This window comes from Notamacropus eugenii, chromosome 5 (assembly GCF_028372415.1).
Source record: "Notamacropus eugenii isolate mMacEug1 chromosome 5, mMacEug1.pri_v2, whole genome shotgun sequence".
Classification (NCBI taxonomy): domain Eukaryota; kingdom Metazoa; phylum Chordata; class Mammalia; order Diprotodontia; family Macropodidae; genus Notamacropus; species Notamacropus eugenii.
This window is the reverse complement of record NC_092876.1, coordinates 86,562,673-86,587,606: the sequence shown is the minus strand read 5'-3', so window position 1 is coordinate 86,587,606 and position 24,934 is coordinate 86,562,673. Positions and strand designations below refer to the sequence as shown.

The following is a 24,934-nucleotide window of genomic DNA, read 5'->3' as shown; positions in this document are numbered from 1 at the left end:
TATGTAGTAAAATAAGAGCAGGTTCATATGCAAACAGAAACAGTATGACTCTGATATCAGGAGCAAACCAGAGATTCAGTTGCAGCTTTTAACTCAATTTGAAGCCTGCAAAGGAATAACCAGGATAAGAATCCCAGAACAAAAGGGACCCTGTGGTTCCATTACTGCAAACCAGAAGTTTTCCATCTGTCTAATAGTAGATAAGTCCAGCAGCAGTCTACTGTTGCTCAGGTTAGGAATGTACAGAGTTCAGACCAAGAATACACCAATCAGACATAACCCTGGATCAGACTAATTTGGGATCACTGAAAACTTGCAAGTCTTCAAATATGACACATTTTGTAAATTATGATACATTTTGTAAAGTATGCTCTTTGGGACAGTTTGTATATGACTCCAAGTTTTCTCATACTTTTGTAACTGAGAGGAGGATCAGATTATGTATCTTTCACAACTATAGGTAAGAGATCTCTTCTTAAATAAGAGACAGATACATGTATATGTATATATATATATATATATATATACATATATATATAAGATAAAATTACATAAATTTGATTGCATTAAACTGAAAAGCTACTTCACAGACAAAATTAATGCACTTAGGATAAGGATGTAAATGATAAAATTGGAGGAAAATGTTTGTGTTTCTTTCTCTGATAAGGGTTTGGTATCCAATACACACACATATCCCTTATACATATATACAACCACATTTGTAAACAAATTCAAAAGACTAAAAGAAGAAAATATAAGGAGTTTCATAATAAAAACAATTGAGGGGCGGAGCCAAGATGGCAAAGTGAAAGCAACGACTCACCCAAGCTCCTGGAAAAACTCCTCTGGATATCTCTGGGGGGAAAGTCTGACCAGACTTTGGAGGTATAGATTCCAGTGGGTGATGGACTTTGACGGATTCAGAGCCCAGGTTGGACTGGAGGGTCCACGAGAGGGATCTGTTCCGCGGGGGTAAGACCCCGGTGCACAGCGCAGCGCGGTCGGCGCGACAGGGCGGAGGGGACCTGAGGGGCCCGAGAGTGGCGGGCGAGACCAGCAGAGCAGGAGATAAGCCAGGCCGAGCCGATGAGAGGCGCTGAGCGCTAGATATCAGCGCAGCAGCCCTTAAAACGTTCAGCCTGAAGACTGGACTTCGGTGGGTCAGCTACTTGAACTTCCAGGAGTTGGGATGGTGGAGTGATCAGTAAGTGCTCTCTCCTCCTCCCTGATGACCGTGAGGGAACCATAAAATTCCTCCCCAGATTAATCCTGGATCAGCGGGAACAGTAGAAGGGGGCGGGTGGTCTCACAACACCAGAGGCTGGAAAAGTGGCAAGGGGGGATTCTTCCTACTGTGGCGGAGGCGATCTGGAGGGACAGACGACCCAGGGCAGAGAAAATTCGCACTGAGACCCAGGCAAGCCTCAGAGCCGGGAGACAAGCCCCAGGAGGGGCGGGAACACGCATTAACTTCTAGGCGTACCCCAGCCCTCCAGGGGAAAAGGGAATACAATAGGGAAGCTGGGATCACCATCCCCTGACCTTGCCTTTGCCTCAAGTCAGCTGAGGAGATCTCCTGAGACCAGACCACCCCTCCCACACACCTAACAAGCTAACCCCAAGGTTGATCTGGGAAACAACAACAACAAAAAAAAAAAAAAAAAAAAAAAAAAAAGCCTGCTTTCAGCCTAGACACACAGCAGCCCAACTTAAAAGATCTGTATCTTCTGACTGAAAGAACCAGAAGCTACAACACTCAGCCAGCATCATGAATCGGAAAAAGCAGACGAAAAGTGAAAAAACCATAGAATCTTTCTATGGGGATAAGGACCAAAACACAAACACCAAAGAGGTCAGAGCTGAGACTGTACTTCCATCTGAAACCTTAGATGGGACTATGAATTTCTCGCAAGCACAACTAGATTACCTGGAACGTCTGAAGAAGGATATAAAAGAAAAATTGGCCAATGATTTTAAAATTATAAAAAAAGAATTCACTGATGAGAACATGACTCTTAAAAAGAAAATTGAAGAAATAGAAAAGGAAGTTCAAAAATTAACTGGAGAGAATAACTCCCTAAAAGGAAGAGTTAATCAAATGGAAAAGGAAACCCAAAACCTAATTGGGAAAATTGAACAGATGGAAAAGGAAACCCAAAACCTAACTGGGAAAATTGGTTGAATGGAAAAAGAAATACAAAAATTAAATGGAGAAAATAGCTCCTTAAAGGGAAAAATTGGTCAGATGGAAAAGGAAATGCAAAAGCTAACGGAAGAAAACAATATGATGAAGATTAGAATTGGGCAAGTAGAAACTAATGACTCAATGAGGCAACAAGAATCAGTCAAACAAAATCTAAAGAATGAAAAGATAGAAGAAAATGTAAAATATTTAATTGGAAAAACAACTGACCTGGAAAATAGATCCAGGAGAGAAAATTTAAGAATTATTGGCCTGCCAGAAACCCATGATGAAGAAAAGAGTCTGGACAACATCTTCCAGGAAATCATCAAAGAAAACTGCCCAAAAGTACTAGACTCAGAGGGCAAAATAGTCATCGAAAGAATCCACCGTTCCCTTCCCGAAAAGAATCCCAAACTCAAAACCCCAAGAAATATAGTTGCCAAATTCCAGAGCTATCAAATGAAGGAGAACATACTACAAGCAGCCAGAAAGAAACAATTCAAATATCAAGGACACACAGTCAGGATCACACAGGACCTTGCAGCTTCTACATTAAAAGATCAAAAGAATTGGAACCCAATATTCCGTAAGGCAAAGGAGTTGGGACTTCAACCAAGGATCAACTACCCAGCAAAGTTCAGCATAACATTTCAGGCAAGGAGAAAGTCATTCAACGAAATAAGGGATTTCCAGAGCTTCCTGACCAAAACACCAGAACTCAATAGACAATTTAATCTTCAAATGCAGGTCTCCAGAGAATCATAAAAAGGTAAACAGAGGGGAAAAAACAAAAACAAAAACTTGCTACTCAATTAGGGCAAACTGTTTACCTCCCTATAAGGGAAGATGATACCTGTTAATCTTGAGAACTGTGCAGCTATTATGATAAAAGGGATATATGTAGAGGGAACGGGCATAAAGTAAATGATGTCATGTCAAAAATATGATTTAAGTATGAGAAGGGAATGTAATAGGAGGTGTGGAAAGGGGGAAGCAGAAAATGGCAAATTATATCACAGGAAGAAGTACAAAACTATAGTAGAGGGAAGGAGGGGAGGGAGATGAGCATTGTTTGAGAGGTACTCTCACCTGATTTGTTCAAAGGAGGGAACAATAATCTTAAGTAGATAATCCTAACTAGCTCTATAGGTAGTAGGAGGGGAAGGGGGAAGAAAGGGGAGGGTGGCTAAAAGGGAGGAAAGAAGCAATAAGAGTAAAGGGGAGTAAAAGGGAGGGGGCCTAAAAGAAGGAGGGGAAGGCTGCAGGAGGAGGGGGAGAAAAGTGAATACTATTGAAGAGGGGAAGGGAGACGGGAGAGCAAAAAGCACAACTGGTGGGAAAGAGGTTGGAGGGAAATACACAGATTGTAATCATAACTGTGAATGTGAATGGAATGAACTCTCCCATAAAACGGAGACGGATAGCAGGATGGATTAAAAGCCATAATCCAACAATATGCTGCTTACAAGAAACACATTTGAAACGGGGGGATACACATAGGATAAAGGTCAAAGGATGGAGCAGAATATATTGTGCTTCAGCTCATGTAAGAAAGGCAGGAGTAGCAATCCTAATCTCAGACAAAGCAAAAGCAGAAATAGATCTAATCAAAAGGGATAAGGATGGAAACTATATCCTGCTAAAAGGCACCATAGACAATGAAGCAATATCATTACTAAACATGTATGCTCCAAACGGTATAGCATCCAGATTGTTAGAGGAGAGGTTGGGGGAGTTGAAGGAAGAAATTGATAGGAAAACTATACCTCCCCTTCTCTGAACAATGATAAATCCAACCTCAAAATAAACAAGAAAGAGGTTAAGGAGGTAAATAAAACTCTGGATAAGGTAGATATGATAGATCTTTGGAGAAAATTCAATGGGAATAGAAAGGAATATACCCTTTTCTCAGCGGTACATGGAACATTTACAAAAATTGACCATGTACTAGGACATAAAAATCTCACAATCCAGTGCAGAAAGGTAGAGATAATCAATGCATCCTTTTCAGATCATAATGCATTAAAAATTACATGTAATAAAAAGCCATGGAAAGAGAAACCAAAAATCAATTGGAAACTAAATAATCTAATTCTAAAGAAGGGTTGGGTTAAAGAAGAAATCATAGAAACAATCAACAATTTCATTCAAGAGAATGACAATAGTGAGACAACATACCAAAACTTATGGGATACTGCAAAAGCAGTTGTTAGGGGAAGTTTTATATCTTTGAATGCTTACATAAATAAAATAGAGAAAGAGGAGATCAATGACTTGGGCTTGCAGTTGAAAAAGCTAGAAAAAGAACAAATTGAAAATCCCCAAGTAAATACCAAATTAGAAATAATGAAAACCAAAGGAGAGATTAATAAAATTGAAATTAAGAAAACTATTGAATTAATAAATAAAACCAATAGTTGGTTTTATGAAAAAACTAATAAAATTGATAAACCTTTGGTCAATCTGATTTAAAAAAAGAAAGAAGAAAACCAAATTACTAATATTAAAAATGAAAGGGGTGAACTCACCTCCAATGAGGAGGAAATTAAAACAATAATTAGAAACTACTTTGCCCAACTTTATGCCCACAAATTCGATAATCTAAATGAGATGGATGAATATTTTAAAAAATACAAATTGCCCAGATTAACAGAAGAGGAAGTTGAATACTTAAACAACCCCATCTCAGAAAAAGAAATTGAACAAGCCATCAATGAACTCCCTAGGAAAATATCTCCAGGGCCAGATGGATTCACAAGTGAATTCTATCAAACATTTAAAGAACAGTTAATTCCAATACTACATACACTATTTTTGAAAATCGGGGAAGAAGGAGTCCTCCCAAATTCTTTCTATGATACAAATATGGTTTTGATACCCAAACCAGGAAGAGACAAAACAGAGAAAGAAAATTATAGACCAATTTCCCTAATGAATATAGATGCAAAAATTTTAAATAAGATTTTAGCAAAACGAATACAGCATCTTATCACGAGATTAATACATTATGATCAGGTAGGATTCATACCAGGACTACAGGGCTGGTTCAATATTAGGAAAACTATTAGCATTATTGATCACATCAACAACAAAGCTAACAAAAACCACATGATTATCTCAATAGATGCAGAAAAAGCTTTTGACAAAATGCAACATCCATTCCTACTAAAAACATTGGAGAACGTAGGAATAAAGGGAACTTTCCATAAAATAATAAGCAGTATCTATCTAAAACCTTCAGCAAGCATTATATGCAATGGGGATGAGCTAGATGCATTCCCAATAAGATCAGGGGTGAAACAAGGTTGTCCATTATCACCACTATTATTCAATATGGTACTAGAAATGTTAGCTGTAGCAATTAGACAAGATAAAGATATTCAAGGAATAAGAATAGCCAAAGAACAAACTAAGTTATCACTCTTTGCAGACGATATGATGATTTACCTAGAGAATCCCAGAGATTCAAGTAAAAAATTCCTAGAATTAATAAACAACTTTGGCAAAGTTGCAGGTTACAAAATAAACCCACACAAATCTTCTGCGTTCCTATATATTAGCAACAAAGTCCAACAGCAAGAGATAGAAAGAGAAATCCCATTTAAAGCTAGGGTAGACAGTATAAAATACTTAGGAGTCTACCTGCCAAAACAAACCCAGGGATTATATGAACACAATTACAAGACACTTTTTGCACAAATAAAGTCAGATTTAAGTAAGTGGAAAAACATTAGTTGCTCATGGATAGGCCGTGCTAATATAATAAAAATGACAATCCTACCCAAATTAATATACTTATTTAGTGCCATACCAATTAAACTATCAGACAATTACTTTCTAGAGCTGGATAAAATAATATCAAAATTCATTTGGAAAAACAAAAGGTCCAGAATATCAAAGGGACTAATGAAAAGAAATGCTTGGGAAGGTGGCCTAACGCTACCAGATCTCAAACTCTACTATAAAGCAGCAATTATCAAAACCACTTGGTACTGGCTAAGAAACAGAGAGGTAGACAAGTGGAATAGACTTGGCACTCAAGATGCAGTAGGCAAGCAATATAGCAACCTTCTGTTTGATAAACCCAAGGACCCCAGCTTCTGGGATAAGAACTCATTGTTTGACAAAAATTGCTGGGAAAACTGGATAACAGTGTGGCGGAAATTAGGCATAGACCCATACCTGACACCGTACACAAGAATAAAGTCCAAATGGGTACATGATTTAGGTATAAAGATTGATACCATGAATAAACTGGAGAAGCAAGGAATAGTGTATTTATCAGATCTATGGAGAAGGGAAGAATTCTTTACTAAAGGAGAGATAGAAAGCATTATGAAATGCAGAATGGATAACTTTGATTACATTAAACTGAGAAGTTTTTGCACAACCAAACCCAATGCAACCAAAATCCGGAGGGATGTAGTAAATTGGGAAAGAATTTTTACAGCTAAGCTCGGGGATAAAGGCCTCATTTCTAGAATATATAGAGAACTGACCCATATGTATAATCATACAAGTCATTCCCCAATTGATAAATGGTCAAAGGATATGAACAGGCAATTTTTAGAAGAAGAAATTAAAGCTATCTATAATCATATGAAAAAATGCTCTAAATCACTATTGGTTAGAGAGATGCAAATCAAAACAACTCTGAGGTACCACATCACACCTATAAGATTGGCAAACATGACAGAACAAGAAAATGATAAATGCTGGAGAGGATGTGGGAGAGTTGGAACACTATTTCATTGTTGGTGGAGCTGCGAGCGCATCCAACCATTCTGGAGAGCAATTTGGAACTATGCCCAAAGGGCTACAAAAATGTGCATACCCTTTGACCCAGCAATATCGCTACTAGGACTGTATCCCCAAGAGATCATAAAAATGGGAAAGGGTCCCACATGTACAAAAATATTTGTAGCAGCACTCTTTGTAGTTGCCAAAAACTGGAATTTAAGGGGATGTCCATCAATTGGGGAATGGCTGAATAAATTATGGTATATGAATGTAATGGAGTACTATTGTGCCATAAGAAATGATGAACAAGAAGACTTCAGAGAGGCCTGGAAGGACTTATATGACCTGATGCTGAGTGAAAGGAGCAGAACCAGGAGAACTTTATGCACAGCAACGACCACAGTGTGTGAGAGTTTTTTCTGGTAGACTTAGATTTTTGTAATAACACAAGAACTTCTTACAAAAAAAAAAAAAATCCCAATGGTGGTTCTCAAGGCAAAATTCCTTCCACACTCAGAGAGAGAAATATGGAAGTCACTCACATAATGTAACAGATCATGTTTGTGTATGTGTATGTGTTTGTGTATCATGTTCTGATTTGTTATACGATTTCTTTCATTTATCTTAGTCTGACTACATAGCATGACTATAGTGAAAATATACTCAATAGGAAAGTATATGTAGAATCTATACAGAATTGTATGCAGTCGTGGGGAGGGAAGGGGGGAGTGGGGGGTAGGTGGGGGGGATAAAATCACAATTGTTTGGCAGTGATTGTTAAACATTAAAAAATAAAAATAAATAAATAAATAAAAAAATAAAAACAATTGAACTGGTAAATCAAGGAGAACAAATATAACTATGTATACAATCTAATACATGTGTGTCTGTGTGTGAATAAAATATTAGCCATTCCCCAATTATAAATGGTCAAAAATATAAAGAAGAGCCCATAAAAGAATACAAAGTACTTACAACTATATCAAAGAATGCTCCAAATTAATAAAAGAATTGCAAGTCAAAAAATCCTGAGGTGTTACCTTACACCCTGAAAGTTGTCAAAGATGATTAAAAAATTACATTAATGCTGGAATGATTGTAGGATTGTGTACACACTCGTATACTGTTGGTGGACCCAAGAGAGCATTTTGAAAAGCAATTTGGAATTATGAAAATAAAGTGAGTGAAATATCCATAAGCTTTGAACCATACTACATCACTAAGCTTATGCACCAACGAAGCCTTCAGTAAAAAGAAACGCCCCACATGCAGCAACGTATCTATAGCAGCACTTATTGAAATTGTAGAGAATTAGAAACAAAGTAGATGTCCATTGGTCTGAGAATAGCTAAACAAATTGTGGTACATGAATGTAATAAAATGTTACTATGCTACAAGCAGTGCTATATGTTATGAGCGCAGAGAAGCATGGAAAAATCTACACATACTGATGCAGAGTGAAGTAAACAGCCAAGAAAATAATGAAATTGTTCTGTACAATATTATGTAAAATAGAATAACCACAAAATATAATTCATAAGATCACACCAAAAAAAGGATATAAAAAATTTATAGAAGAAGGATGAATTTTTGAGGTAGGAAGTTTACAAGAGTTACAGATTACCCACATTTTCAGATTTTTTAATGTATTGATCAGTTTGTTGATTTCTATTTTTCCTCTTCTTTTTCTGTTTTTTTTTAAACACTCTTTGTCATCTAGGATATTTCTCTGGGGGGTAAGTGAATCGGATACTAAAGATAACTATGATCATGTTAAAAGCAGAAGACATCTAATAAAATTTTAGAAATTAAAGTAATCACAATAATTCAGAAGTGAGGAGATGAAGGTCTAAAGTATGGTTGAAGTTGTATGAGTCAGTGCAAGGGAACTATCCTGACTTGCACCTGAATAAGATCTGTAGAGTCAATATCAGGACAACTTGAGAAACTCATAATTCATTTAATAACACAGAAAAAGAGAGAGAATTTACTTTACTGGCATTATTAATAAAATAATTAATTACCCAGAAATTATGTCTATCAAAACTTTTATACATCACAATGTCTTTTTGACTTTATCTCTCCTGTGGCTCCCTCTGGAACACAATGCATCTTTGGCTATTCTCTACTCTGCTTGTGATTTCCTCAAGTTTCTCATGCTTGGGATGAGGGTCAGCTAGGTGGTGCAGTGGATAGAGCACCAGAGCAGGAGTCAGGAGGACCTGAGTTCAAATGTCACCTCAGACACTTGACACTCACTAGCTGTGTGATCTTGGGCAAGTCACTTAACCCCAGTTGCTTCATCCTGGGTCGTCTCTAGTCATTCTGATGAATATCTGTTCACTGGATTCAGGTGGCTCTGGAGGAGAAGTGAGGCTGGTGACCTGCACAGCTCTCCCTCACTCAAAAAAAAGAAAAAAACAAAGTCAAGGGTAAGTCATGCCATTATTTCTCTGATGGTATGGTCTTCTTTGTCAGTGAAGGACAAACACACACACACACACACACGCACAGACATGCTTGAGATGACGCTGTAGCAAAGAGTATACATCCCTTGAATCTGTGTTCCTAGCTACCATCCATTAACAACTTTTCTTTTGCTTTGTATCAGGCAGTCTGGAACTTAATCTTAATGATGGACCAGATGGACCAGATTCCTGGACATTCCTTCATTTTTCTAAAGTAGATCAATATCTATCTCACAGTTCTACCTTTCACCCCAATTCCAGGTTTCATTCTATATAATGATATTCCTTTAATCTTACAGTATTTGCAAGTCCCATAAACTCTACCTCCATTTCTACCCACAGGGATGATCAAATCTTAGATCTTATCATCACCCAGAACCTTCATGACCTGAAGCGTGATTAAAACTATATATTCTTACATCTTCCCTCCATACTTTCAATTGCAAAGCCTATTTCTTCTTCACCGTTGCCTCCATCTTCTTTAACACTCCATGTTCTCTAATGTTTACTCCTTACGTTGCCTCAGCGTTTCCCCTGCTGTTGAGTAGCTGAAATACACTATATTCTCTCTCTTAGAATTCGTTGTTTCTTTATCCCATTGACTCACACACCCTAGCATATTTCAGTCCTTGGTTATGCCCATCAATCATCTCCTATTTTCCATGATGATCAATGCTAGTGCAGAATAGCATATCCACTCTGACTGGCTCCTCTACACATTAGCATGATATAAAATGGAAATGTGATTATTCTTTTCCTATTGACTTTTTACTACACACTCCACAACAAAACTTCACACTTTCTAATCTCAGCATACTACCTCCGTCTCAGCAGAGGATCTCATCTCCTACTTAACCAAGAAGTCAATATTCATGTTCTCCCCCACAACTGAACATTTCTACTCCTTTCTCTGCCCCCATCAAACATTTTGTTCCCCTTTGTTCCAAGATCCAAAAAAGATGATCTGACCAATACCAAATCTTCTAACGGTTGCTTCGAATCCTTCCCATCCACTGTTTCCTTTCATTTCTGCTCATCTCCTCCCCTCTAGAAGTTTACTGCTGTGAAAATTTCCTTCTCTCACTTTCATCTTGTCTTTAAAATATAGTTGCTAAAGTATTTCCTACATTTTCTGCTTCCATTTTTTTATCCATCATTCCATAACATTCTGCAACCTGGTATTCTATCACATCCAGTTCCTGTAAATATTCTGTCTAAGGTTATCTGAAATCAATAATTGCTACCTCCAATTCCTTTATCTTATTCTTCATTCTATTTCACATCTTTGCAGTTTTTGATACTATCAATCATCCCCAAGTCCCAGATCATATACTTCCCAATCTCTTTCTATTTATGACATCCATTTCCTGGTTCTACTCCTACCTATCTAACTTCTCCTTTTCCTGCTCTTAAAGTGTCATCATTTCATCTTCCAAAGATTAAGCTTGAATGTCCCCTAACACAAGATGGAATTTTGATAAATATTGCTTTTGTAGAATAATTTCAGTTCTGAGAGTATAAATACCTTGCTATTTATTTCATTATTTCTAGGAATTATTATTGTTTCTTCTATATAAATTTGATTATTTGTCTAATTTGATAGAGCTTGCCACTGGTATTTTAATCAGAATCATTATCAGCACATAGATTGTTTTTACGGGTATTGTCATCTTGGTTTTTAGACTTGATCTAACCATGAATAAAAATAAGTCTTCAGTTCACCAATTTCTGGAATGCCTAGGGAAGAAATTTCCTCTTGTAAAGCAAGACTTTACTGTTCTACAATTTGTGTAGTGAGAGAGTTGCCTGGAATGCTGAGTAGTTCGGTGACTTGCCTGTGATATCACAGATAATATGATACAGAATCAGACTTAAACTGAAGACATCCTGACACTAAGACCAAACTTTTATACCAATAAAACTTTTATACCAATCTTTTACTCCAGAGGTGCCAAACACATGTCTGGCAACACCTCAGGACACCACTAGATTAAAATATAATCAGGAGATATGTAACAAAATAAATAAAAATTCAATAGAAAATTGTTGTTCTTCAGTCACTTCAGTCATATCAGATTCTTTGTGACTCCATTTGGGATTTTCTTGGCAAAGATACTGAAGTGGTGTGCCATTTCCTCCTCCATGTTATTTTACAGATGAGGAAACTAAGGAAAAAAGGATTAAGTGACTTGCTTAGAGTCACACAACTAATAAGTGGCTATATTTGGACTCAGGAAGATGAGTCTTCCTGACTCTAGGCTCCATAAGTTCCCAGAGTGTGTGATACTGCCCTGTAGGGGGTGCTAGAATGATCTGGGGGGTTGGGAGGGTAGTAGTTTGAAATGAGGCAAATTTAAAAGAAAAAACATTAAAAGGTTAAAGAGAGTAGATTGCCAGAGGGATGATGGGTAATTTCTTAAAGAGTAGTAGGCCAAATAAGTTTGAGAACTTCTGCATCTAGGACCAGCATTCCAGCTATAGGGTCCACCTAGCTGCCTATGTTCAATAGATAGAACATAAATAATTTTAACGTGTACATTTCTAAGTCACTGTGCTGTTTGCAATGATCATTATGGACAGGTTAGTAACTACTGTTTCTATTTGAATCTGATACCACTGTTCTACACTATATTCCATTTCTTTAATTTCTTGGCAGATTATTAATAATTAAATTAATATGATTTGCTAATATTTAATATATCCTTTTGTGATACTTAGAGGCATTTCTCTATATTTTTGTTATTTTTTTCTGCAACATACAGAAATTTTGTGAAATTTTTCTGCAAGAGGGTTGCTGGCTTGTGTATTGGCCATCAGCTTACTTGAAACTTCCATATCAATGACATGCATTTATCTAATGGTTTTAGGGTTGCTAAGTATTTTCTTCTCAACAACCTCAACCTTGTACATAGGATTTTTAAATTCAAAGTTGAAAAAGTTGAAGTTCACTAATTATCCAGGATAATACAAATAGTAAATATTAGATCATGTAACCAACTCCAGGTACTTTGACTATGTTTTATTTCACTATATTGTGCTATCACTTAGAAATGGGAAAAGTTTTCAGAGTGGGGAGAAGGCCAATTGCACTCATTATGAAGGGTTTGAACACTTTCCATACAATAGTTATTTTAATGTTGTTTTTCCTTTTAAGGGAAGTATGCTTTTACTTGGTTCACAATGTATACCTCATACATTATGAACATTATATATAAGAACACGTGAGGATATCCTGAGGATTTCTGGTAATTCTGACTAACCCTGGAAATGGAGATAGAGCAGAGGCTGGCATGTGAATTTGTCAAATGTAATGAATGAGAAAGAGCTTTCTGGGCCCCTCCTAGAGTGCCTGATGATGACACTAAGCCATTGACATAGTCCCAGTCGCCCTCTATCTTTGAGTTTCTAATTTATTTATTTTTCACTTGCCTGTGATCCTGCTGACATCTTCATTCCCAGAAGCTTAGAAAAGTTTTTCCTTTTAATTCTAATTGTTCTATTTCTCAATTCATTTATCATTGCTCAGGGGAAATCTCATGATTCTAATTTGTACTTGTGAAAAAAGTTTACTTCTTCTATGATAATCCTGACTATCCTAAGATATCTTGTACCGATGACATGATAATCACAGTGCCAGGGGAGATAAGCTCAGACAATGTAATTACTCTAAATAAGGTCTTAATTATACTCTCCTGTCAAAGGCAGTAAATGCTTAGGTTGGCACAAATTAACTCACAAGAGGAATACACACACTCAATCATTTTTTTTAGAGTATTTCAGACCTGCCTCTATTCTAACAACAGAGACCCAGTGGATAAATGTACCTTTATGTCCATTCCTCACTGACTGGAAATTGTATGTAAATCTTTTCCTTCAGAAGGTAGACCCTACTGAGGAATCCTTTAGTTGGCAAAATGAAAGAAATCTAGCAAAAACTCTCACACATAGTCTGAGATATTCCCCATGATCCCTAGAGAATATTGTCTTACAGAGGTGTCTTTCCCTGCCTCTTCCTCCTCCTATAGGAAGGGATGAGGGTCTCATCTTTATTTACTTTGCTTTGAGTTCTTCTAGAATGTCTGTCTTTCTCATATCCATGCTCTAGGCTCACTAATAATTTCTGCTTCTCTTATCTTTTTCTAAGCTATCAGGGATGGTTGACTTTATCTCTTGGCTTTTTACATGGAGATCACTCTGGGTTATAGATGGAGAGGGGGTCAAGGTGGGCAGGGAAAAAATAAAAATTTATAATTTAAAAAATAAATTTAATTTTAAAAAGATAAATATTGAATGTGAAGAACATAAAGTTGATCACTGGTAGACCTGTAAATGATGTGAGGTTCATGTGAAATGATCCTGGGAAAGATGATAGATAGATACATAGATGGATAGATAGATACTCAATCAAAGTTTGAATTCACACATCTACCTTAGACTTCTCTAGGAAATGTAGTTAAGTCCACTAAGGTTACTCACACATTGAACATTGTGATAGTTTTCATATTAATGTCCTTGTCTGACTCTCTCTGCACTCCAATTTTTTCCTGCACTTGGCTGCCTATCTTTTTTTCTCTCCTTGAAAAGATTCCTTCAATACTTAGATCAAATAACTCATTCTGAAGGAGACTCAGAATATTTTCTAAAATGTCTACTATTTACACTGTAAATATCTTATATTAATTTTGAGGACATGTTATCTTTCCCATTATAATGTGACCAGCTTCTGGGTAAGAACTGTATTTTTGTCTTAGACTGACTCTTGTCTGTAGAGAAGAGGAGATAGAGGTAGTTGCTAGTGCTGATGAGGAACTTGGGAACTTGGGTCCCATGGTAGACTCCTATTAGGGGTGATGAGTATGTATGTCCATCTCAGACCTCCAATGTATCATAGTTGACCTCTGTTTTAAGTCTCCCAGGGAAGGAAAAAAATCTTATATAAACAATGAACTTCTCATTCTTTGAATATGACAAAAAAAGGATCATTCAAAAGAGGCTTGAATCTTTACCACATCCAAAACAAGAACCTTTTCCATTTGGCTAATTCTACTTTTGAAATCATTCTTCTCCTCATTGGCTTTTTGAACCCTGCAAGGCTTATTTCCTTAGTTACAAAGAGGATTCTTATTCAGAAATTGATGGGAATAAGCCTCTGAAGTGCAGTACAACTCTGAGATTCTAGAATTTCTTTGCAAATTCAGGTTTCTGGAAAGAGAATAGATTTAGGAAGGCAAAGTATTTGCCTATAGTTTAGATGTTCTTTATTGTAAGTTGCTCTGTTGCATTCAAGACCCCAGATCTGTGGCCACTGCAAGGCTTGGGATCAAAATTAACTATGTACCTGGGACTCAAAATTCTCCTTTTCAGAATTAGAATCACAGGCAGAAAGATATTCCTCCCTATTGTCACAAAAAAACCTCATTTTCCTTTCTCCTTCTTCCATGAGTTCCCTCTTGTGATCCCCACCCTAATATCCTCCATGTCAAGTTGTATAAGCACCTGTCAAAAGTGATTTTGATGGGGTATCCTGGCTGAAGAATCCCAATAACCAGAGACACTATGTTGAATAATGGGACTTTTTCTGTATCTTAATATTTTGTGTACATATATTATGATATGGCATGTTAATGGTAAAGAAGATGCAGATATCCTGAGTTGCAATTTCAATTGACAATTTGTCAATTCTCTTATTGTATCTACAACCTATTCAGTTAAGAAGATTCCTTTCTCATGGCATATAGTTAAACATATAGAGACCATAAATGTGAGGAACACAGACATCCTTGGATTGTCCTAAAACATATTTAAGCCTGGTCATTCCTGTAACAGTCAGTCAGAGATTTCCTCCTAACTCCATGGCCATGTAACAGCTAGTTTTAAGGGAATAAACAACATGCATTTGGCCTGTTTGCCCTTTTTAACCAAACTTTCAGGTGGATACTACCTGTGTGACATTAGCCACATTGCTTCTCACCATTTTGCCTCAGTTTAGTCATTTTGTAATAGGAAGGCTTTGGATTAGATAGCCTCTAGTTAATCTGCCAGCTCCAAATCTCTAATCCTACCATTGTATAACAACCACATGTCTTTTCCCACATCCTTCTTCGATTTATCAATGAATCAGTGATATTACTAATATGAGAAATCTAGAATCCCATATAGTCCTTGTGCACATATTCCCATAAATCTTCCACAGGGGATAGACCCAACATTTTAGAGTTCTTGCTCTAGGTTTTTTAATATTCCAAGGGCTAAAATGCAACCTTTAGGCTGCTATCCTTTGCTTAAACTTTAAATAGTTGCTGCAAAGGATCCCCCACCCTCCTCCATGAGACTTGGGGAAGAAATTTCTTGCTTCCACGAGTTCTGTTTTCCCTTCTTAGTAGTCCCACCAAGTTCACTTACACATGAGGCATGGTTGACGTAGGCGTGCTCCTTGACTGTTACAGCTACCAACCAACTCTGTTACATAACCCAGTTTCTGAATCTCCAATGGATCTCTCAACCTTTTGAAGTTTACAAAGTAAAACTCTGTTCTTTTCCATTTCTGATATTCATTCTCCTAAGATCAGTAATGAATAAACACAACAGAGATAGAAGAAACTATATGTTCAAAGACACATGATGGCTGGATGGGAAAGAAGTTCCCCCATCCAGCAGCATACAGTAGTTTTTCCTCCTCAAAGGTCCTGTCCTTGATTACTCACTTGGTTCCCATCTTTGCTCTTTTGTTGTTGGGTTGTACAGCACAGCATCCTATTGTCTCTACCTTAACTATCACTCTTTTGCTTGGCTACTGTGAAAGGAGGAAGAGTCTGGAATCTTAGCTCTTACTTCTTGTCTCTCATTTAGCCACTGAGAAGAGAGCTGTTGACAGCTCAGGTCCTTTTTTGATTCTCTGCTTCACAGGGCTCAGGAATCTGGTTGCTTGTATCCTCCTTTTCTTCCCTTTCCTCCCAGAAGGCCCTATAAAATTGAGTCTTCCTCCTATGTTTGCTCCCCTAGAGATGTTCTGGCTATAGCTAAGTCTAATAAAATGATGCTGCTACTACTGCTGATGATGATGATGATAAATAACATCTGGCATTTACATAGTGTATAAAGGTTTGGATGGAAGAACAGAAGCATAGGGGGAAGATAATAGCTGTCTTTGGTTCCTAGAAAGGCTATTCTATGGAACAGTGATTAAATTTATCATGTAGGCTCTAAAGGGCAGAACCTGCTGCTTTTACCCATAGTTCCATCCAAGGTGTATAAAGTAACTTATGTAAATAACCTCTATTTCAAGAAGAATCCATTCCAGTCAGTCACGGTCACTTCTAACCCAGTTCACTTTTACACTTTCCAGGACTTTTTCATAACTCCCTCCCCTCCTCCACTTCAATGTGTAGTCTCCTTCCATTACAATATAAACTCCTTAAGACAGGAGCCATGTTTCCTTTTTCTTGTATTTGGTATTCCAAGAACTTAGCACAGTGCTTGGCACATGGCAACACTTAATAAATGACTTGGTACAAAAGTAAATAATAAAAAGTCAAAATAAAAAATTTCAATATTAGAGTTCCTCATTTTGTTGCAAAAGTTTGGGAGATTTAAGAGGCCCATGTAAGAAAGTCAAATCAGGCAGTGATGCTAAAAGCAAGAGGCTTTTATTTGGCACATTTTGATTCATACATTAGAAGACTTGACAGTTAAGAGGATACCCAGAGATGTAAGAATTGAACATAGAAACAGGGACAATGGAAAGCTTTTAAGCAAAGGTCATGACTCAGTTGTGATAATCTGAGTCATAGTAAGAGATGGAAATGTGTTCAGTGGGGTCACCTAAGCAAGTTCTTTCTTAGCTTTGATGTTTCCAGCTTTGGCTCATCTGTAACTCTTCCTAAGAATTGTGGGTGCTAGCTAGTGTCCTGATTCCTACACCAAAGCAACACACAATTCTTCTCACAAGGGTTAGGATATCTATTGAGACAAGTAGGACAGCCCATATCACTGGGATAGCCTCCCAACAGTTCAGGTCTATGAGATTCTCAAAGAAAACAGGGGCCCCTCTGGGAGATAAGGGGAAGTTGTCAGAGATCCCATGTATACTCAGGTGTCTAGATACTTCATGGTCTATGTCTATACCTATGTCTATGTCTATGTGTTTGCACATTTATTTGTGCCTCTCTGACTATATTCATGAATATATTTGTATACATGTGTGTCTATGTTCATCACACAGAGTCACAGAACTTCATAGGTAAAAGAGATTTCACTGGATATCTAGTCCAACCCAGACCTGAAAAAGTGTCACATGTCACAATTCACCATCCAGACTTTCCTTAAAAACTTGCAGTGAAGGGAACTTACTACCTCATAACCCATTCTTCTTTGGGGAAGTTATAACCATTAGAAAGTTCCTCCTTTCATTAATCCTAAATTTTTCTACCTGCTGCTTTTACCCATAGTTCCTGGTTCTGCCCTTTAGAGCCTACATGATAAATTTAATCACTGTTCCATAGAATAGCCTTTCTAGGAACCAAAGACAGCTATTATCTTCCCCCCATGCTTCTGTTCTTCCATCCAAACAGCTCTGAATCCTTCAACAAATACTCTTATCGATACTGGAGCCCATTTTCTATTCTATTTTCCCTCTTCTGAACACTCTCCACTTTATTAAATATTTTACTGAAAATGGCACACTCAGACTTGGATACAATGATCCAGATATGGTCTGACTAGGGAAGAGTTCGATGGGATTGTTCCCTCTTCACTTCTCACATCTATGCCTCATTTAATGGAGTCCAGACTTCTACCTGACTGTTTTTACTGCCACAATACACTGGTTGATTTATACTGAACTTACAATCCAATGAAAAAACAGATTTCTTCCAAATTCCTATGTAACCATGCCTATTCCATCTTATACTTCTGAAGTCTGGGCCCAGCACACACCATTACCACTCTCCATCACATTTCATTTTGTTGGATTATAACCTAGTGTTCTAACTTGTTGAGATTTTTTTGACTCCCAGCTCTGCCGTCTAATGCATTAACTGTGCCTCCTACCTTTGTATGTTCTGTTAATTTTATAATTTGATATGTTTGTGTGATCATATGCCCAAAGTTCTACATCAATTATGTATAAGTTTATTTCTATCTGTGTGTATGTATCTTGTATGTATGTCTAAATGTGTGTATGTATGTGTATATGTATATATATGACTATGCTCTGTGTGACTGTGTTTGCATACATGTGTGTTTATGTTCATGTGCTAAAGGAATAGAACACCAGTTGGACACAGAAGGTGATAAACATGGTATGGAATGACTGTGAGTAAGGATAGGGTCCTGGTTGCAGAAAACTTGGTTCTGCCATGGGCGATGAGGGAGGAAGGGGGGCCAGGAACTTTAGAATAAAGAGGAAAGAATGGTGCCACCTTAGAGCTTTAGGCTGTGTATTTACAGTTGAGAAATAGAGCTCCTGGTAGTCTGTGGCAACTTTCAAGAACTGTTGTTCATTTGAAAAGAGGCAGAAATTGGATTATTGGGCAGTATTTCTTCACAGTTCCTACGTATCTGGTATAGAGCATTTCTCATTCTATTCATCCTCTTTCTTAATATCTCTACTTCCTTCCTTAATGGCAGTGAGACTCGGAGGTTGAATTTTAACTCCAGATTTTTTTCATTCTCTTTCTTTAGGAGCTCATGGAGAAACTGCACAGACTCTGATGCCTCCTGTTTCTCCATCAACTCCTTCAGATTCTGGCTTTCCTTGCCAGAAATCTCATCTTCCAGCAGATAGAACATTGCACTGAAAAACTCCTGGAAGCTAAGATGTCTGAAGCTATACAACATGGTACCACCGAGCCCTTCTTGGGAACCACTCACATACAGGATTGCAGAGGTGTCCACTCCATCCAAGTTGTGCCTCCTGAGGTCTCCCTCTGTAAACAGGATCTTCTGCCTCTGGATGCCTTCTGTGGCCAAGGAGCACAGGCCTCGCAGGGCAACATGCTGTCTTGGCTTGGATAAACATTTTTCAGTTGGCAGAAAAGTAGAAACATAAGCCATGTAGATGTCTGTCCTGTTCTTGAGGGCCTTGGTGGGAGACTTGCCTTGTTCCATTCTTCGCTTCATCCAGCAGCAGATGATCCAGCATAGGAGAGGGGCACAACACTCATCAGAGATGGTCTTATTTGTTTGTACAAAATCAAAGACTTTCTTTGCCAGGTCCCCATTCATAAAATATAAGTAAAAATACTCCTTCTTCTGCTTCTGGGAGAAGCCTAGTACCTTGACATAGCGTGGATGCATCAGCCAAGGTCCTAGCTTCTCCTGAGTTGGGGGCCTGACTGTGATGAGCAGAGTTGACTGTGGCAGCAGCTCCTTTTGGATTAAGTCACCCAGGAGGATATCCACAGACTCCTTTTCCATGACTCTAGAATGGAAATCAGGACTTTGTTCAGCAGAAAGGAAATGTAGCTCATCAAGGCCATCCAGAACAAATAAGAGTTTCTGTGGTTGCTTGAGGATGTCACTAACAGGAGCACTGTTATTGCCACACAACGTGGTGATGAGATGGTCCACACTGTTTTCCCTCAGAAGTCTTGCCTCTTGGTAGCCAATGTAGAAGATATAATCAAACCTGCCAGGGTATAGGGTGCCAGCTGCCCAGCCCTGAAGGACTTTCCTAGCAAGGGTTGACTTTCCAATGCCTGCAGGCCCCTGCAGCACTACAGTTGTAGGAGCATTGGATGTGTTTGCATCAGAATCAAACAAGGTTTCAAGACTGATGCTACTTGAATTGCATTGACTTAGAGGCTCCAGTTGAAGCTGGAGGTACTCTTGACCAAGTCTGAAGGGAGCATCTTCTTCCTCCATAGCCTGCAGCTTTTCTCTCATGTGAGCTCTGTAGATGTCTCTATAATCTAATCAAGTGAAATAAAACTCCACATCAGAGACACAGGAGGAAACTCCCACATAAGAGAGATGCTCATCTTGGAGACATGAAGTCCGCATCCAACAATGGTCAGAACCCTTGCCCCAGGTCTAGTGCTAACTCCAGCTCCATCCCCAGCCCTAATCCTACTTCCTTCCCTGTTCTGACAATGATTCAACTCTACTATCCCTGAGATTCCCTACCTGTCAAAATACAATAGTGTATATAATAAATAGAATTTCTATTTTATCCTTTATCATCTAGAGAAGCTGAACCTTCTGCAGCACAGGCTATGGACCAGGCTGGTCAAAATCCTTCCTTAACCCAGCTCTAATCAGGATATACATATGACATAGGTGCTTCACTAAAGTTTCAATGAACTTATTTCTTTTTCCAGCCCAGGGTAGGGTCCCTCATCACTTGACTATTAAGAAGAGCTGGTCACATCTCTAGAAGAAGTCCAAGCCTCAGCTATTCTGACCATATAACCCTTTCACTTTTCCTAAGCCTTGACAAATGTGTTTGTAAGACCTCTGGGAAAAACATGTACCTTTTCCTGCTGGTATGGAAAAGGGGTGTGTGTGTGTGTGTGTGTGTGTGTGTGTGTGTGTGTGTGTGTGTGTGTGTGTGTGTGTGTGTGAGAGAGAGAGAGAGAGAGAGAGAGAGAGAGAGAGAGAGAGAGAGAGAGAGAGAGAGAGAGAGGGAGGGAGGGAGGGAGGGAGGGAGGGAGGGAGGGAGGGAGGGAGGGAGGGAGGAACAGAGACAGATGGACATTCAGACAAAGAGAGAAAGATAATACCTTTGCCCTCATCATAAGATAGGATCACAGACTGAGAACTGGAAGGAACCTCAGAGACCAGCTAGTTCAAACTTTTCATTTTACAGATAAGGAAACTGAAGCTCCAGGAAATCAAATGCTGTACCCCAGTTAATGTGGAGAAGAAGTATAGAATGAGGAAAGGAAGATCAAACTCAGATTTTCTGACTCCAGAGTTAATGTGCTTTCCACCAAATCATGTGGCCTCCCCACCTCCTAGATTACAACAGGGTAAATTCCATTAACTCCATCCATGCTGGAGAAGACAACAGAGTACAGTCTCACAGGGAGAAGCAGAAAGTGATCAGGTGCAAACAGGGAAAGAGATGGTAAGTTTCAATTCAAAGAAAGAAAGGCAAGACCTGACTTATTAGCCAGAAAAAGTGGGTGATGTGAGTATGGAGGTGAAGGATCAGTAAGGAAATTACTCAGTCTTCCTTTTTCCAGAAATATTTTCTGGGTTTAGAACAAGGCTGCATCTGGCTAAAACAGAGGTGTTAGGCCTAAATTTGCAAGGATGATACAGAGTGAGGAAGATTACCCACAAGGAGGAATACTGGAAAGCACAGAAAAAACTGTAGACCCATCCCTGGGAATGCCACAGTCAGCTCGAACCAGCTTACGATAACGGGTTGTTAAATTTTCAGTGTGAATAATAACACTTGAAAAATTGGCAAATACTATAAGTAAGAGCTTGGTTAATTTTCTTGACGTCTAGGTTTAAGAAAGTGATGAAGAAAATAATAATTAAGAGTCTTATGTGCACCATCTCAGGGAAAGGGAGGGAAAGGAGGGAGAGACAAAATTTGTAAATTAATTTTTTTAAATGCTAAAATTGATTTACAGACAAAATTTGTAAATTAATGTTTTTAAATGCTAAAATTGATTTAACATGTAATTGCGGGGAAATAAAATAATTATAAAAATTATTTCCATCAATCAATGTTGATTTCTCCTGTCAGGAGCATTCTCTTAAAAAAAATATTTAAGGCATTCAGCGTCTCTATTAGGGATCTTTGGTTACAGATAGAGACCATTGACCATCAATTTATTAATTGTTAGGTAGCCTAATTAATAACTTGATTATTAATTACCTCCCCAAAAAAGTGTATTGTGCATGCTTTTTGGGGGAAGAGAGGATGATCTGGTTATTAAACATCTATCAGCACAGCCATCCATCATTCTTTTCTCTTTTACTACTGAACATGAAAAGCTAACTACAGCCAATGTTTCTATTTCCTTGCCACTCAGTCTCCTCTCCACCCTTTGGAAAATACTAGCACAGTCTCTGGGGCTCACTGGAGTACTCCCTGCTTATTGAAACTGAGAATCTCAGTTCTCTATGGTTCTTCTAATAGACTCTCACAGTTAATTGCCTGAGCAAGACATCTTTTCACTGAGCAGAGGTTTTGATCTTGTGGGTTTTGAATGAGGTGTTTTATTTAATAATAGATTTTCTACCTTTTTATCCACCTTTTTTCTTGAGTTTGTTTCCTAGATGTATCTGATTTACAACTAGCAGATTCTTGCCAACAACCTAATACAAAGAGTAGTTGTACTAAGCTATTGTTGGAAAAGGATTTTGTTTTTTCTTTAAAGAAAAGCAATATATAGGCCCTTCTTGTGCTATTCTTATTGTCTCTGCTTTCAACATTATCTGCTTATATTTTACCTTTGCATAATCCCACCATCTAGCTACTGCCCACCCCAGTGAACTGCCAGGTACCCTACCTCTACTTGCTGGTCCTCTCTCACATTTTTCTGACCTCCTTACTCCTCCATACTTTTTCCCTGCCCCCACACACACACACCCAGATAATCCTTTCCCCTTAGTCCTACTGCTTCCTAATTTAACCCCCCTCTCTTGTTCTTTCCCCCTCACTTACTGACTGAGCTGGCACTCTTGGATTATGATTACCCCCTATGGAATCATCATATTTGATCTCAGATCACAGACTCCGCTGAAGAAAAGAAATTATTAATAGTCAGAGACCAATCTCAATGAGCATGATGCTGCCCAGAGTATTGCCATTCTAGGGCCCTGGACAACCAAATTGAGGACACTTAATTTACCATTAATTGCTCCTTCTCCAAGACACTGTGAATCTGGGTTTTCTTTTTGTAGCTTTCTGTTGGGATATCCTGGTCCCTGACCATCCTGATCAGAATCTTCTGTTTTTTGGGATTTTTCGGCTGCAAAGGAAATATAAAGTTAGGTTATACAGACTCTCTGATCCCTCATCAGCCCATTTGGCCATAGGCATCAAGGGGGAAACATTAATCACTTTACTAAGGAAGTAGATACTTCCAAATGTAGAATTTGCTCTTCTAATTCTCTGTTCCTGCTTATTTCCTGGATAACTTGGATAAATTTTATTAGATCCCTCCCAAAGGACAGGGTCCATTACCTGAAAAAGAGTGAGAAGAAAAAACAGAATGAAATGGCATATTATGGGCATAGGCAGTGGATGAGAGGAGCAGAGAATGAGGTATTTTAAAATTGCTTATAGAAGTGGACTGCTTGTAGAGTTGAAATGCCAGTTTTTACTCTTACCAGCTGAATTATCTTTGGTTAATCACTTAATTTCTCTGAATCTCAGATTACTCAACTGTAAAATGTGGAACATAATTTGGAACTCATATACATCATAGGGTTGTAAGGCAAGGGCTTGGAAAACTCCGTGGTAATTATATATAGTAAATATGAGATGTTACTACTTCAGATTGTGAGCAGGGTTTCAGAGAAGCTAGGTCAGGAAGAATCAGAAAACCTAATTTGGTAGGAGAGGCCCTGAGAAAATAAGTCCAAAGAGAAATAGTTGAGATGCAAACTGCTTTTTTGAAAGTTTGCAAAGTGTTTCATATTTACCGCCTACTTTAACTCATCCTCATTTTCCTGATGAAGAAACTGAGACTCAGAATGATAACCCATGGTTCCTCAGCTATTAAGTGGCAACAGAAAAATTCGAATTCACATATCCTGAGAATGAGTCCGTTGATATTTTCCTTTATGCTCTTCTGCCTGGAACATTGATTCTCCTCTGAGATGACTTCATATCAAACAAAATCTTTGTTTTATAAAAGAGTTAACCAAAGATTAACTAGAAGCTCCAGCTGAGGAATGAGTCATTTTTTTGTTTATTTTTTGGGGAGATTTTGTTGTTGTTTTTCCATCTCTAAAGAGAGAATGAGGTGACCACCCTAAGCGAGGATTCAAGCTTCTAATCAGACCTGGACTCACCTTTTTCAACGGCTTGCTCCAGCTTCTCAACAAGGTCTCGGTGGTTTAAGAACTGCTTTGGTCACTTCTACTGCATAGTTTACCCCATAGTGAGCTATCAGTAATTCTGCCAAATCCACAGGCTGGGCAGGATGCAGCTGGCCCCGGGGCATGGGACCAAACTCCTTCAAGGGAGGGTCTTCCAGCTGGAATTTGAACTTCTTGAGTTCTTCTTCTATAAGGTCCTCCAGGATTTTCATCAGAACATTTCTCAGAGTGGTCTCCATGATTTCTGGTCAGAAATTGGAACAGAATGCCCTGGCATTGCCAGAAAAATATGAGGAGATAGACACAAGCCTCTTATAAGAACAGCAGGATGAATATGGTAGATATAATATAATATATACATATATAATAGCTGCTAGCTATTATATAATGCCCTATTCCCCCCCACTAAAATTATATTGTATTTACTTTGTGTATGTTTCACATTAACTTCTATATGTAACTGTATACATATACATACAGATATAGCATACACACAACTGCTTGTTTCATTTCTGTTTTGTATCCTCAGTGCCTA

At 38.2% G+C, this 24,934-nt stretch overlaps 1 protein-coding gene across 1 annotated transcript; it reads right to left on the bottom strand.

The window, feature by feature from the left end:
- Nucleotides 1–18,876: 18,876 nt before the first annotated feature.
- Nucleotides 18,877–24,638, bottom strand: LOC140508627 (NACHT, LRR and PYD domains-containing protein 10-like). The gene is given in 4 exon segments (XM_072616523.1): nt 18,877–20,303; nt 23,205–23,324; nt 24,373–24,419; nt 24,421–24,638. Coding segments are annotated over 4 exon segments (1,812 nt in total).
- Between the last annotated feature and the right edge of the window lie 296 nt (nt 24,639–24,934).